This window comes from Dunckerocampus dactyliophorus, chromosome 4 (assembly GCF_027744805.1).
Source record: "Dunckerocampus dactyliophorus isolate RoL2022-P2 chromosome 4, RoL_Ddac_1.1, whole genome shotgun sequence".
NCBI lineage: Eukaryota > Metazoa > Chordata > Actinopteri > Syngnathiformes > Syngnathidae > Dunckerocampus > Dunckerocampus dactyliophorus.
In genome coordinates, this window is record NC_072822.1 from 28,482,027 (window position 1) to 28,497,564 (window position 15,538).

Here is a 15,538-nt window from a genome sequence, read left to right on the forward strand (position 1 = left end):
GTCCAGCTCAGCCACAGCAGCAGAGCTGACTACTGTGTACAGTGTGTACTTCAATGCAAGTATCCTGAACTGTGGATTTATCTCATGAGCAAGAGTTTGGACGCAACCTTTTTCCAGACGTCAGCAAGGATGCTTCACTTGACGCTGCACCACATCTTCTCCACGCTTGTGCTCTGCAGTGCTGCGGTGATGGTGAGTTGTCCCCACCTGGGGGTTTCTAAACATATACACACACATTCATTAAATGTTCTTTTTTTTTTTTGATTACACTCATCCATCGTCACAGATTGTGGTCTGACCTCTGACCCTGCCCCCCAGGCTGATGGAGAATGCCCACCAGTGTGCTCCTGCGCCGCCTCGTCCCAAGCGTGTCCGGCGGGCGTCAGCTGGGTGAGCGACCACTGTGGTTGCTGTAAAATATGCGCACGGCAGTTCAATGAAGACTGCAGCGCCACGCAGCCCTGCGACCACATCAAAGGGCTACGCTGCCACCTGGGGGCTGGAGGAGACCCCGAGAGAGGACTGTGCCGGGGTGAGCGGAAATATCAGAATTCATCTCACACATTTAAAACTGCAATTATATCATGCATCCAAATGGGATGTACTTGGGATGGACTGAAAGCAATTCACATTTTAGTATAGACCGCCACCAAGGTCAGGGATGTCCAAACTAAACATGTTTTTTTAAAACACGGCCCGCATTAGAACTGGAAATTACTCAAATGCTCTCCAAAAGACCACCTGCAAACCAAAATGGTGTTAAAGTACAGGCTCGGATGTTTGATTCCTAATTACAAATCAATGTCTTTTTTGGATACAAAAAAAACAAGTATGTATTTGGGGAGTGCTGAGAGACCAGATGCCATTACAGTGATGTAAAATAAGTACGATAGACCCCCACACTCTTGGGGATTATTCTCAGACCACCAGCGACTGACAAAAAACATGAGTAATTGATATGCAAATTGTACAAATGTTTGACACATGGCTCGCTTCTCCCCTTATAAACACCCTGCTTGGTTGACTTTGACATTCTCCTCTGATTTTGGATCAACGCTTGCAATAAAAGTGTTGTAATTATTAGATTATATTCAGCTCCGGAACCCTTCCCTTCTTTCAACTGCCATTCACTCGCGCCGCAATCCAGGTTTAAGCCCTAAATATGCATACACATATAAAGTATAAAATGTACCTACTCACCATAAACGAATGAAATGTAAGCAGACCCATAAACAGATGGAATCTGAGTCACAGTGTAGCCTTCAGCCTCGTCATCAGCTAGAGACTAGCAAGCTAGAGAAGCCGTGTCTACCTAATCCACACTGCTTGCCTGTTGTGATTCCAGCAACGACTTACCATCATACACAAGTAATCCCTTACGATAAGTGACCATGATAAATGAATTTCCGCAAATAGGATTCCATAAACATATAAATAGAATATTTTCGTAGTTAGAGCATAGTAAACCTCTTTACGACCTTCTAAATACGTTCTTTAACATTATTAGAGCCCTGTAGTCTTCTTTACACTCCCATTACCTAGTATAAGTAGACTTATTAGAGAAAATAGGACACATAAGACATAAATTAGACTTGTGCTCGTGTGTGTTGCTGTAAATGTGTTCCAGTGCTAGGGAAGCTGAGTGGGGGGTGGACAGAAAGTGACGTTGTTTTAGCTTGGCATGGGTTACGGCTGCAATAGTAGCCCACGTTAGGGATTATTGTGCTTGTCGTGTGATCATTCAAACCTGCAATAAAAGCATGTTGTTCCGGCAATCAAGTCTGCTGGTTGTGTGTCTCACCCAACATTACAGTAACATTAATGACACCTAGTGACCAGTGTAGAATACTACATACTAGGGATGGGAGAAATAATCAATTCTTAGACGCATCATGATACGGACATTGACGATTATTAATCAATTCATAAATGTCAGTAATTGATGGAACGGAACGGAACAGAACCAAAAAACACAACAAAAAGACGAAAAGCAGAAGTGCTGCTCGGACAGTTTATGGTGGTGCACCAAGATGCTACCAGAATGGCGTAATGAGCGTAAAATCCGACTCGGACCCGCTGGATTTAAAGTGAGCGTCTGGAAGCACTTTGGCTTTCATGTAGTTGAAGGTAAAAATGAGCTGGACAAGAGCCAGACAATTTGCAAGCTTTGTCATACGGGCTTAAAATATTTTGGAAACACGACAAATATGAGAAACCACATAACACATTTCCACCCAAAACAGGAGGAAAAACAACCAGTTGCTGCCAACCAGAGAACAATCGAGCAGTCGATAACTAATTTTCCACCCAACTTTGAAAAGTTCATTACTTGAAAACACTTCATTACTGATGACTAGAGGCTAGCGTCTCATGTGCTGCAAACGAGAGGAATGAATGAGAGCCATACGGTTACGAACATGGCTGAGCTGTTCAATAATGTTGCAGAGGCATGTTGATTTCTTGTGGCCAACTCATTTGTATTTTTTGTATTATTTGTTAATAAGGGCAGCCTAGTGTTTTTGGCTATTCATAATATACTGATGTCTGCAAGCATTATTCTTGTATGAGAGCTGCTGGTACAGTAATCTATATTTTGCATGAAAGCTGTTTTTGACTTTGCTATACAGCAAAAACCTTATTTTTGTCAGATATTCGATGTAATTTACTTTTCCCGCTGGTTCTGTACGATGGGAAACATGTTGGTAGATGCAACCTTCCAATTATTAAGATAATGGAAGTAAATGAATCTGTTTCATGTTTATTTTAATTGTGGATCATTACAAATATGATTTGTTTTAGTAGTGCACAGTGAGTAAAAATAAATTATATAGAGAAAAAAATTACGCATAAAAAAGTGTCAAACTATTGATCACAAAAAAGATGCATGGAGATGCAATGATAATCGTTTTATCATCGCATCGCAGGCCTCTGAATCGTAATCGCATGGAATCGTGAGGTGGCCAGAGATTCCCACCCGTACTACATACCATATCCATTTTTATGCTTGAAAATGGCAAAATGGCAAATGGTATTTAGGTAAAAATGTGTAAAATTTGCTTCAATATACATATGTTTTATTAATAATAAGCTGTATTCAGCCACAATAATTTATTAATTAATATATTTTCGACAAACCATGATAGAGTGAAGCCGCAAAATTCAAAGCGCAAAGTGGCATGTTCACCTTGTGTTCCCCTCGCTGTAGGTTTTGAAGCCGAATTGACTGTGGAAGCTAGTGCTAACATAACATAGCCAAATAAACTGGTGCATGTCACAGGACACAACTATGGTGAAGAACCGCTTAACAAAGTGCAAAATCGCAACACTTGATGAAAAAACAGTATCAGTGCTGCAAGAAGACATAAACATGTAAAAATCGTGGCCGTGAATGCTGAAATGTGCACCCGGTGTTGTGCATTTTCGGTTCATCCTGAAATTTCACCCGGACGACCCATATTTCCCTAACTTTTTGTGATTAGCGTACATATCTGTCCATTTTTTTTCAATTTCACCATAAGTCATACTTGTGACGTTGCACAAAAATGGGACGCTCAGACCATCGTCTTGCGTGACATCACTTCCTATTCCTACATCAAAGTATTTGCTTTTTCTTTGGCTTTTCTTCACTTCTTGTGCCTCACTCAATGTGTACTGCGTTGGAAATCGGTACAGCACTGTACTGGAAATTCGGATTCGGAATACAAGTCAAGTATAGTCTTTTTTATAAGCATATTATGTTTTTTATGTATTCAGAAAACATACTGTGTCCTCATAATTCTTTGTTGTGTGTTTCTTGCGTGCATGATGATAGCTGAGACGTTCGGTCTGCCATGTGAGTTCAACGGCCAGTTGTACCAACACAGTGAGAACTTCCAGCCCAGCTGTCAGCATCTGTGCACCTGTATGAACGGAGTGGTGGGCTGCATGCCCCTTTGTCCTCACCAAGTGCCTCTGCCCAACTGGCAATGCCCGCAGCCCCGGCTGGCGAGGCCTGAAGACGGCTGCTGTGAGGAGTGGTTTTGTGATGATGACAACCGCATCAGAGAGGAGCCAGAGGAGCTGTCACGCATCCCTCTGTCGGACGGTCAGCATCATCAAAACCACATCAGTGCCTTGCTGCCACTCAAGCCACGACCTCGCCAGCCACCCACCGGAGGAGCCATGTTCAGAGGTAATGTTTACAGTCTTCCCCTTGATGCCTTACTTGGCCATTAACCTCTTAAACCCTTGAGAGACTTGCTCGAAAAAGACATATCCAAAATAAATAGCCTTTTTTCTCTGCATGGATGATCTTGATATCAAAGTAAATCTTACTTGCTACTGGATAAGAGCAAATAAAGCTGTTTGTTCAGAGTTTTAGTGGTGTAGGACTCGTAGCATTGGAAGGGCAAAGTGCTTCAAATGCTTTCAAACGCTGCTAAGTTTGTTACATAAGTGTTTTGTTTTATAAAATTATTTATGGCATATGCCGCTTGCTTGTTTTCCACATTTGTCCATTTACGTGCGTATGGTTTGAATTGTCTTCTGTTTTTCTATAATTGTTTTGATACAGGTGGCATGTAGCACTTTACCATAGGAACACAAATGCAACCGTGTTGCCACCTGTACTGGCGGGTTTAAAAATTGAACATGGTCTACAGACAGTATTTTCAGCTTGATGAACATAAGTTGTAACAAATTCGGCATGGAGACATGTACAATACCAGTATACTGTATGGGAAAGAGTACTGGGACACATGTCTTGATTGGTGATATTATTATTACACCTTTATATCCAGTAGTCCATTAGATGAGTGCATTTTCAGTCTCATAGCTTCTCATAGAAGGCCTTCTTGACACACACACTCACATAGTACAATCAGAGTTGCCTGACGGAAAAATACTGGGAGACACACAATAAGTGCATTGTTCACTCACACAAGCTGAACTCAAGATTAACTTTCACTCTGTAGAGGGGGCGGCAACTGCTAAATAGACGTTGTCTACTTTCAATCTGGGTTCTATCCTCAATCTTCCTCACTGAGTCCAGTGCTGTAACTAAATATATTGTTCTTATTTGTTATACAATTTGAAAAAAATTGTGTGATCACTGACTACTTTGCCAAAAGCAACACGGTCCAAAGAACCAGGAAGAATTGCGAAAGAGAAGGAATGGCCTTTACAGTCCCCTACATTTGAATTTCCCAGCTATCCAGATGTTTTGGACAATCAAGCTTCTAGCTTTGAGGGAACAGTTTGGAGAAGGCCTTTTTCTAAATGCTAAATACACAAAGCAAAGTCCATAAAGGCATGTTAGATAGCCTTGATTTCATTTTCATTAAATATTATGGGGGGAATAAATCAAATCACCCTCGCTCTGGAGCTCCATGCAAGATTCCACCTGGTCAGGTAAGGATGATTGTGAGAGAGGTGAGGCAGAATGACAAGGGAGGAGCTGGTTGTTGATGTCAAGGGAGCTGGAAGCACAGTCAGCAACAAAAAAACAGTATATACAGTATGGTTGCCTGATGTTGAATATATGTAATCTTTTGCTTTGACAGATTCATTCCTCACATCTGACATGTTGCTGGAGACCAGCTGTTTCTCACAAACCACTGAGTGGACAGAATGCTCTACCTCATGTGGGATGGGTCTATCAAGTCGTGTTACCAATGACAACCCAGACTGTCAGCTGATCAGAGAAACCAGGCTGTGCCAGATTCGACAGTGCGACCAGGAGCTGCTTCTTGCTATTTGGGTATGCAAAGAAGTTTCGATGACATGAAAGATTAGTGAGTAGCGACAGTCTCATAGGGGTGGAACAGTACATGTACAGTGGAACCTTGGCCGGCGTCATTAATCTGTTCCAGAACGTCCAACTCTAACCGAAATGTGCGCTAACTGAATCCATTTTTAATTTTTTTACATTTTTGTGTGATTTGTGGCATAATTAGGTTAGCAAAGAAATACAGAGTAAACCGCTGATTACATCATAGACAGGTGGCGGAGCAGACTTCCGCTTCCTTTTTCCATGTATTAGCAGGCAGCTAAGAAGTACGTTCTGTGATAAAAATACATTAAGAACACAGATGCACTCAGTGTATATATATACTGTACACTAACTGGAAAATGTACACCAACTGAGGCAAGATTTTGGAGTAAATTTTCACAGTTAACCGACAAACACTCTAACCGGAATGTACGCTAACCGTAGTCCACTGTATTCTGAATCAGATATTTCGCTACGGAGCTTTTGGCTCAGCACAGAGGCGTATGGGAAGTGTCACACATCTACTATCGGGGAATTACCTGCCAGGAGATTGCATTTTTTATGTTTATTTTCAAAAATCATAAAAACTGTTTAGGCAAACAATAAGCAGGTTTATGTTTAGCATTTTGTTCCCTTACTGTACTAAAAATGAAGGAACCATGACCTTAAAACCGAGGCACACACTGAAACTTGATTACGGTGAACCGTTACACCCCAAAAGTCTTGTACCGATGATGCCTGTAACCCTTGTGTCAATGTATTTCAGGAAAAGCAGGGTAAGAAGTGTCAGAGAACTGTACGGCCACAGGAACCAGTCAAAATGACCTTTGCCGGATGCTCTACCATACAACGATACCGCCCTCGCACCTGTGGATCTTGCACGGATGGGCGCTGTTGCAGACCGTCTGTTTCTCGCACCGTGCGGCTGCGCTTCCTTTGCCCGGACGGTGAAAGCTTCTACAGAAATGTCATGTGGATCCAACGCTGCAGCTGCAGTACCAGCTGCCATGCACACAGCAGGCCCTCAGGCCCTTCACTCAGCCTCCACAATGACATTCACACCTTCAGGCACTGACTCATCAGGCCAGAAAGACTCTTCATCTACCCCTTCTACCCCTTTAACTCCACCCTTGGCAATATACTCGCTTGCACTTGAAGCTTCCTGCCACAATGACATCAGTTTCATTAGAGGTGTGTTCCCTCCTTGTCGCACAGGAGAACACACTGTGCAGCTCTGTGAGACTATCGGCATAAAGCTTGTACTGAAAACTGATTTTATTATTTATTTGTACATGTTTGTTCACTTCATCTGTTTCTACAGAGACCAGTAAAGACCAGTAAAAATGTAAAGACATGATGCTTTTTGTCATGCATTTGCAATTAAACATTAAATGTTGTTTTGTATGAAAGCCTGAATGAAGGGTCTGTCTGTGTATCGTGGCCCCTTCCATCATAAAGCATTATTTCTGACATACAGTGGGCAAATTAGTATTTGATCCCCTGCTCATTTAGTACAAAAATGGAAGGCCATCATTTTTATGGTAGGTTCAGCGAGGGACAAAATAAAAAAAAAAAAAGTTAAATTGTTATTAATTTTTATTTGATTGTAGTGGGAAGTAAGTATTTGGTTAATCTGACACCAACAGACCAGTTTTTATTCCAGTCCTGTCCCTTTAAGAAAGTCTCCTAATCTCAAATCATTACTCACCTGTCACACAAACACTCTCTTCCGTTCAGACCTCTCTACCGCTGACCTCAGGGACAAGATTGTAGACCTGTAACTACTCTCACATTTCTCAATGGTTTCAAACCATTCCAACATGAAAAATCTGCTCATTCAGGACACAGGCTATCAGGACTTTTCAAAAAATTTCCAAATTTTCCATAATTCATTATTTTCTGTGACCATTGAAATATAGGCCTCTATTGGTGGAATTCATTTTACATTTAAAAAAGATAGTTCAGATTTTTTGCAAAAAATCCGAACTATCCCTTTAACATTATATCTAACATTCTACTCATTCTGTGCACGGCAGCATGGCTCAGGTCGTAGACCTGGTTGTCTACAATCTAATGGTTTCAGATGCAATTTCTACTAAAATTGCTTCATTTAGATATATATAATCCAATATATGGCATAATATATCAAGTTGGGAAATGCACCTTTGATATTGTTGGTAAAGCACTAATTGAAAGATTTTTTTCATAAGATAATTGACAGAGGGACACTAGAATATATCTAAAACATTTGTTGTGAGTGTCAATATCCTGTTGACACTGATACCTCTCGACATGATGCATGCTGGATGTGTCAAGGAATGAAAACTTCAGCGTTCTGCTTAGTGGACTTACACAATGTGCCGACTGGCTGTGGAGCTCAAACATAACGTTGCACCAGTAAATTCCTCACCCTCACCTTTGGCTTCTCCTGTGATGGCAGAGGAACTCCCTGACCTCCTTAATCTCAAGAGCCACTGATGATGCCGTCACTTCCACCACACCAACCTCTCCTGTCACACTCAGTCCTATTTGAATGCATGAATTATATGATTATATAAAATATAAGACCTAAGTCATATAATAGCGGAAATGAGCTCATGCGGGGGTGGGCAAACCTTTTGACTCGCTGGCCATAATGGTTCTAAAATGTAGCCAAGGGGCCGGCCCAGAAGCAGATGGATGCAGGTGTGTTATACTAGGGTATGACACAACAACTCACAAAACTGAATTAACATCAATGAACATCAAAAAGTATATCTGAACTTTGGGACAGTATTTCTTTTTCGGAGGAGTCTTTCCTACTCACCGGGATTCAGATGATACCCTCCCTCGTTAAATCACCAAGATATTGTTTACCTGCCTGACGACATGTTTGAAAACTAACAAAAACATGGCAAAAATGTGACAAACGCAGAAACCAACCGTAAGAAACACCCAAATGTCAGATAAAAAAAAAAATTCTGTGGACATTTGTCATCTGAAGCTTGTTTGTCCGTCGCTCTTCATCCTCCAAGGCCTTGTTACCTTTGCAAACCAAACCCCCACTTTGCTTTGTATCAAATCTCAGATCTGTTGTGACACGTCCCCTGGATTACCGTAATGCCATGTATATCATTAGAAAGCACAGAGATTAATTAGGAAACATTACAGAAAAAAATAGAAATGTTTGGTCAAAGATGACATCATTGTATCCCACCAGGCGTTCCTTTATATCAGTATCGTCATTGGAAAGCGCAGAGCCTCTATTTTCACAACCCATAAAAGTTAAAAGCATAATTTTGATACATTTTGTATATGCAGAGAAAAACTGTTTATTCAAGTTAATATGTCTTTCTGGACCATGGAAATGGCCCAAGAGGTTTATGTTAAAGAAAATGATTTTCTTTGAGTATACAATATGTCTTGTGTGCATATAAAGATCTCTGAAAATGGCTTTGCTTGGGGTTGTGTGTGTAGAACAAGTGACATCAAAGTATTTTACAACCCTCTGTGCACAACTTTGGACATTCTTGTACCGTCCAACCAATGGACAGAATCCACAAAGGTTGCATACCATGGAGGCAGATTTAACATTCGCTATCGTCACCAACCGTCACTTTGCACTTGCCTAATGTTCCCTGATGACGATGTTTGTACACACACATTGTTTGGTTGGTGTAAACTCACAAAAATTATCCCCTCACCAGAGTTTAAGTACACGGAAACTGGTGTCCCGTGGCAACGTTTGGCCTATTCGGTTGTTTATCAGACTTATTCTGGTATTTTAGTGAACTTTACAGGACCATGTCGACAGGAAATATACATATTGGAATGGTTTTAGTCGTAGCTCGTCATTTAGGTTATAAACAAATACATGTGTTTGGTCAACCTGTTGAAACTTGGATCAACTGAAAGTCGAAAAGGAGCCCTTTTAAATCTTAGGGACACCAGTACAGGGGCAATGTGGTTGCATTTGTGTTACTACGCTAACTGCTTCATGACGCTTATATCAATACACACATGCTATACATCCACGTAGCCGGAAGAAGGTCAGCTCAAAGCTCAAACAAACCAGTTTTAACAAAACAGAAGATATTTCAAAGCACAGGCACTTAAATGGGGCAAATGTCAAAAACAAGCCAATGGTCAGAGAGGAGTATATGTCATGAATAATTGAATCAAACAAAACAAACTTAGTAGTGTTTGAAAACTAACACTTAGCCCTTACGACGGCCCAATTATCATTCCTCTACCACAAAATCTCACAGAGGAACATACTACCGTAAAACTATCAGTCCACATGACAGGCAGATTGGTGCGGTGTCTGCAGTGATGGGGACTTTCCATTGGTCCGTTGTGGTGAAGAGGGAGCTGAGCCTAAAGGTAAGGTTCTCAATTTAGCCGTTGATCCAAGTTCCAACCCTCTAGCTTTGGGTAGTGACCAAAACGACAAGACCGTGGGTACAAACAGACAAATGAGTTTCCTCCATATGGTGGCTGGGCTCTCCCTTCGAGATAGGGTGAAGAGCACTGTCATCTGGGAGAAACTTGGAGTAGAACTGTTGCTCCTCCACATTGAGAGGAACAAGATGAGGTGGCTGCGGCATCTGGCAACAATGACTCCTGGACGCCTCTCCTGGGAGGTGTTCTGGGCACGTCCGACTGGTAAGAGACCCAGAACACGTTGGAGAGACTATGTCTCTCAACTAGCCTGAAAATGGCTCAGGATCTGCCAGAAGGAGCTGAACGAAGCAGCAGGGAAGTCTGGGCTGGTTGTCTTAGGCTGCTGCCCCTGCGACCTGACCCCAGATAAGCAGAAGAAGATCAATGGATGAATGGAGGTCCTGGAATGGAGGGAGTTTTCCAAAGACAACAGGATGGTTGATGTCTTTACTTTATATCTACATCTTTCATATCTACATTGTCCATGCAAAACTTGCAATTGCACACTAAAATATAATACATTTTTTACTGTTTCTAGCAAGCCTCTCAAGCCCAGGGCTTAGCAGGTTACGAAAACACTTAAATGACAGTTAAGAAATCCTGAACTTATCAGATCTCAAGAACTGATGTGTCATTTTGTAACTGTACTACCGCAAACGTCATGTAATACAGTCACGAGTCAGGATAGAAAGCTTCAGCTTAAAGCATCTCTCCACATCCCAGTGTGCTAGATTCATGGATGTGAATCTGCGAGGCTCTGCAGACAGTTTGCATTGGCTGAGAAGCCAGACGGGAAGTTACAGGTGTCGTCCAGCCTCACAGTGAACTGTGACTTTCAGCACGGCTTCGACAGAAGAACAGGAAATATGTCGGAAATCAATGTAGCCTTAGAGAGTGGTGGAAGTGGGCTTGGCATGCTACACAACCCACAGCAGAGGAACAAACTGCTCTCATTTTAGAGACGATGAGAACAAGAACCGCATCGATGCACAGTCTCCACTGAGTAGAATTGTGTGTATGGAGGACCTAAGTCAAGGACGAGAAAGGTGTATTTGTTCATGTTGTTCTCCACTAGGTAGTGCAAATACTTTCACATGCAAATGCTGAGCTCTGTTTCCAATATTTCCCCCTCTCCCATGAAGCTAAATGAGGTACCCAACATATGAGAAACATCTCTGAGTGGACTGCATTTTCTTATATTATAGTTATTTTTCTGTGAAATAAATACCCTAAGTCAGTAATAATTTATAAATAGGTGATAATACAGGTCAAAATGTGGAGCACACATGTACATATATGCCCACAATTTGTACCAAATTTTACAATTTGTACTTTATGCTTCAGTGATAATGTTTTTCCATACGGCATTGATATTTCGTACTTTGTTATGCAGTCCTTGAATGCACCATAATTGCATGCTGTGACTGGCTACACCATAACGCTGATTCCATGTGTTGATTGACTCATCTTACATTATCATCACTTTAATGTGTTTAATAAGTGTGTGAAGCATATTTCGTGATTACACCTGGTCTGTGTGGCACGTGAATAATGGCAATTGAAGAGCGTAGCGGAGGGCTGGCGCTGAATCTAATCAAACACTCACTTTTATTGTCAATGGTGGTCGAAAATCAGATAAAAAAGTCAATGTCAAGCAGAGAGGGTATAGGGAGGGAGGGAGTGTCAAAAATAGACATTTTTATGGACGTCTCAATTACTCACTCGATGTTAGCCATTTGCTGGTGGTCCAGAACATAAAATACTACTAATTCATGTAAAAAACGTGTGACGTAACATATGTATAACATTATGTATTACATTGTTCATGCTAAATACAGTATATTCCTTATTTGTAAAGAACTCAACTTGGCTCTTTTTTGTGTAACACAAATATACTGTGAATTGAAACAAAAGAAAATATATTTAGTCAAAGTCATTGAAACATTGAAAGTAAAAATTCATTAATTAAGGTTTTTTGTATAATGTAAGTACAACGTGCCCTGAAAGTCTGGCCACATAATATACAGTACATACAGTATATAATATATAGCATCAATCCATCCATTTTCTATTCCAGCTGACCTCGGGCGACAGGCGGGGTACACCCTGGACTGGTTGCCAGCCAATCACAGGGCACATATAGACAAACACTCACATTCATACCTATGAACAAAAAGGCAATGAGATGAGAGCGTGGGCGGTGCGCGGATAATCAGCCAATGAGATGAGAGCGTAGGCGGTGCGTGGACAATCAGCCAATGAGATGAGAGCGTAGGCGGTGCGCGGATAATCAGCCAATGAGATGAGAGTGTAGGCGGTGCGTGGACAATCAGCCAATGAGACCGTGAAGCGTCAGAAGGCGTCACCAAGTGTACTCTGTTAGTCATGGAAAAAGTTTCCCTCTCCCTGTCGCGCGAGCTATTCAAATCGAATTTCTGAACTTGCACCGACTTGACGCTTTACGTTATATGGAATTTCTGACGTAATACGATGCAAAAACTTCTGTTTATTCCATAAATTCTTTACGTTCAGTGGAATTCACGTAAAAGGAGGTTTACGTTGTGCGAGGTGCTACTGTACTTATATATATGCACATTATACAAAACACGCTTTTACAAATTATTGAATTAAAAAAAATCTAATAAAATATTTAAAAACCATTAAATACATACAATTTGTATTAAAATATACAACAATACGTCACGTTTGGCTTTCCATAGCAACTGACTTCCACATGATGACTGACACATGACAACCACTCCAAAATTGTTGCTGACACGGTTTAAATCTGTGTGAATAATTCTGACACTGTGTCAATTTGAGCATGTTCAAAATAAATTATTACATACCGAATTCTTGTTTATTTAAAAAAAATGATGATGTACCACATATAATTATAACAACTCATTACAGGAGGCAAATTAATAAGATATCCATGCCAATGATGAGTGTATGCAAACGTCTGACTTCTACTGGAAGTCAACAGTGTACCATTAAGTATTATTAGTGGTTGCAGGGTGTATACCTAAAACACGAGTCTATTCTGCTCTCTAGTGGCTGCCTCTTTATACTGCAACTATCTGAAACTACACAAACGCAGTACTTCCTGTATAAATCTAAACATGACACATCCTAGAAGTGTGAAAAATGCAATTAAACTATGAAAACTATGTGAAAAACAAAAATGAAGAAAAATAAGCACACACTTCAAATGCAATACTATACAAGTCAAACTTGTATCACCATTTTGATAAGTAGACTGTAGAGCTATTAAAAATGTTTTTATTTGTTAAATATGTTTTTACTCAACTGCTGCCCTCACTGTTCAGAAGTATGAATGACTGCTTTGAACAGCCATATTACATGTACGGTATTAGATATTTTATAGACCACAAAATACACCAAAGCAGAAAAGAACATTCATGTAGATTTGCAAAATGCATTAAGATGCCAACACAGCACAGTGGATGATAGGAGAGCTTCCACAGCTAATTCATGTGGCATAAAAATAAGCATATTTATACACGTGGAGAAGGCCTACATATTTTTATATGTATTTCTTATATCACATTTGATTAAATACCGTATATAATATCTGTATACAGGGTGTCCCTAAAGGCTGGACATAAAATATACACAATCATATATACTGCTCAAAAAAATTAGAGGAACACTTCAAAAACACATCAGATCTAAACTGAGGGGAAACTTATCTTGAATATCTGTCCTGATAATAAGTGGGTGATGTATTAGTAACAAAATGATGCCACATAATTTGATAGAAATGAAAATGATCACCCTATAGAGGGGGGAAATCAAAGACACCCCAAAAATGAAAGTGAAAAAAATGATGCAGCACACTGGTCCATTTTGCCAAAATGTCATTGTAGCAACTCAAAATGATTCTCAGTAGTTTGTGTGGCCCCCACGTGCTTGTACGCATGCCTGACAACGTCGGGGCATGCTCCTAATGAGTCTACGGATGGTGTCCTGGGGGATCTCCTCCCAGATCTGGACCAGGGCATCAATGAGCTCCTGGACAGTCTGAGGAGCAACCTGGCGGCGCCGGATGGACCTAAACATAATGTCCCAGAGGTGTTCTATAGGGTTTAGGTCAAGTGAACGTGGGTCTAGTCAATGGTATCAATTCCTTCATCCTCCAGGAACTACCTGCATAAACTAGCCACATGAGGTCGGGCATTGTGGTGGACCAGGAGGAACCCAGGTCCCACTGCACCAGCGTAGGTTCTGACAATGGGTCCAAGGATTTCATCCCGATACCTAATAGCAGTCAGGGTGCCGTTATCTAACCTGTAGAGGTCTGTGCATCCTTCCAGGGATATGCCTCCCCAGACCATCACTGACCCACCACCAAACCGGTCATGCTGAATGATGTTGCAGGCAGCATAACGTTCTCCACGGCATCTCCAGACCCTTTCACGTCTGTCGCATGTGCTCAGGTTGAACTTCCTCTCATCAGGGAAGAGCACAGGGCACCAGTGGTGTAGTTGCCAATTCTGGTGGTCTATGGCAAATGCCAATCGAGCTCTATGGTGCTGGGCAGGGAGCACAGGGCCCACTACAGGACGTCGGGCCCTCAGGCCACCCTCATGGAGCTTGTTTCTGATTGTTTGGTCAGAAACATTCACACCAGTGGCCTGCTGGAGGTCATTTTGTAGGGCTCTGGCAGTGCTCATCCTGTTCCTCCTTGCACAAAGGAGCCTATACCGATCCTGAGGGTTGAAGGACCTTCTATAGCCCTGTCCAGCTCTCCTGGAGTAACTACCTGTCTCCTGGAACCTCCTCCATGCGTCCAGGTACCGCAGCGATGCCCTGGTCCAGATCTGGGAGGAGATCCCCCAGGACATCATCCGTAGTCTCATTCGGAGCATGCCCCGACGTTGTCAGGCATGCGTACAAGCACGTGGGGGCCACACAAACTACTGAGAATCATTTTGAGTTGCTACAATGACATTTTGGCAAAATGGACCAGTGTGCTGCATCATTTTTTCACTTTCATTTTTGGGGTGTCTTTGATTTCCCCCCTCTATAGGGTGATCATTTTCATTTCTATCAAATAATGTGGCATCATTTTGTTCCTAATACGTCACCCACTTATTATCAGGAAAGATATTCAAGATCACTTTTCCCCCAGTTTAGATCTGATGTGTTTTCGAAGTGTTCCTTTAATTTTTTTGAGCAGTGTATATATACACACACACACACACACACACACACATATATGTATATATATATATATATATATATATACACACACACAGTAATTCCTTGTTTATTTCTTTTTATCCAGATCAGACCATGGTAGGTGGATTTCCCTAAAGCAGGATCCTTATTAAGAAATAGAAT

At 41.3% G+C, this 15,538-nt stretch overlaps 1 protein-coding gene across 1 annotated transcript; it reads left to right on the forward strand.

Moving 5' to 3' along the window:
* Positions 1 to 28: 28 nt before the first annotated feature.
* On the forward strand, positions 29 to 7,127 carry LOC129180104 (CCN family member 1-like). Its single transcript, XM_054774192.1, has 5 exons — positions 29 to 192; positions 319 to 532; positions 3,812 to 4,171; positions 5,541 to 5,737; positions 6,516 to 7,127. The coding sequence occupies exons 1-5, from the start codon at positions 85 to 87 to the stop codon at positions 6,822 to 6,824; spliced, it is 1,188 nt and encodes a 395-aa protein (XP_054630167.1). The 5' UTR covers positions 29 to 84; the 3' UTR covers positions 6,825 to 7,127.
* The last annotated feature ends 8,411 nt before the right edge of the window (positions 7,128 to 15,538 follow it).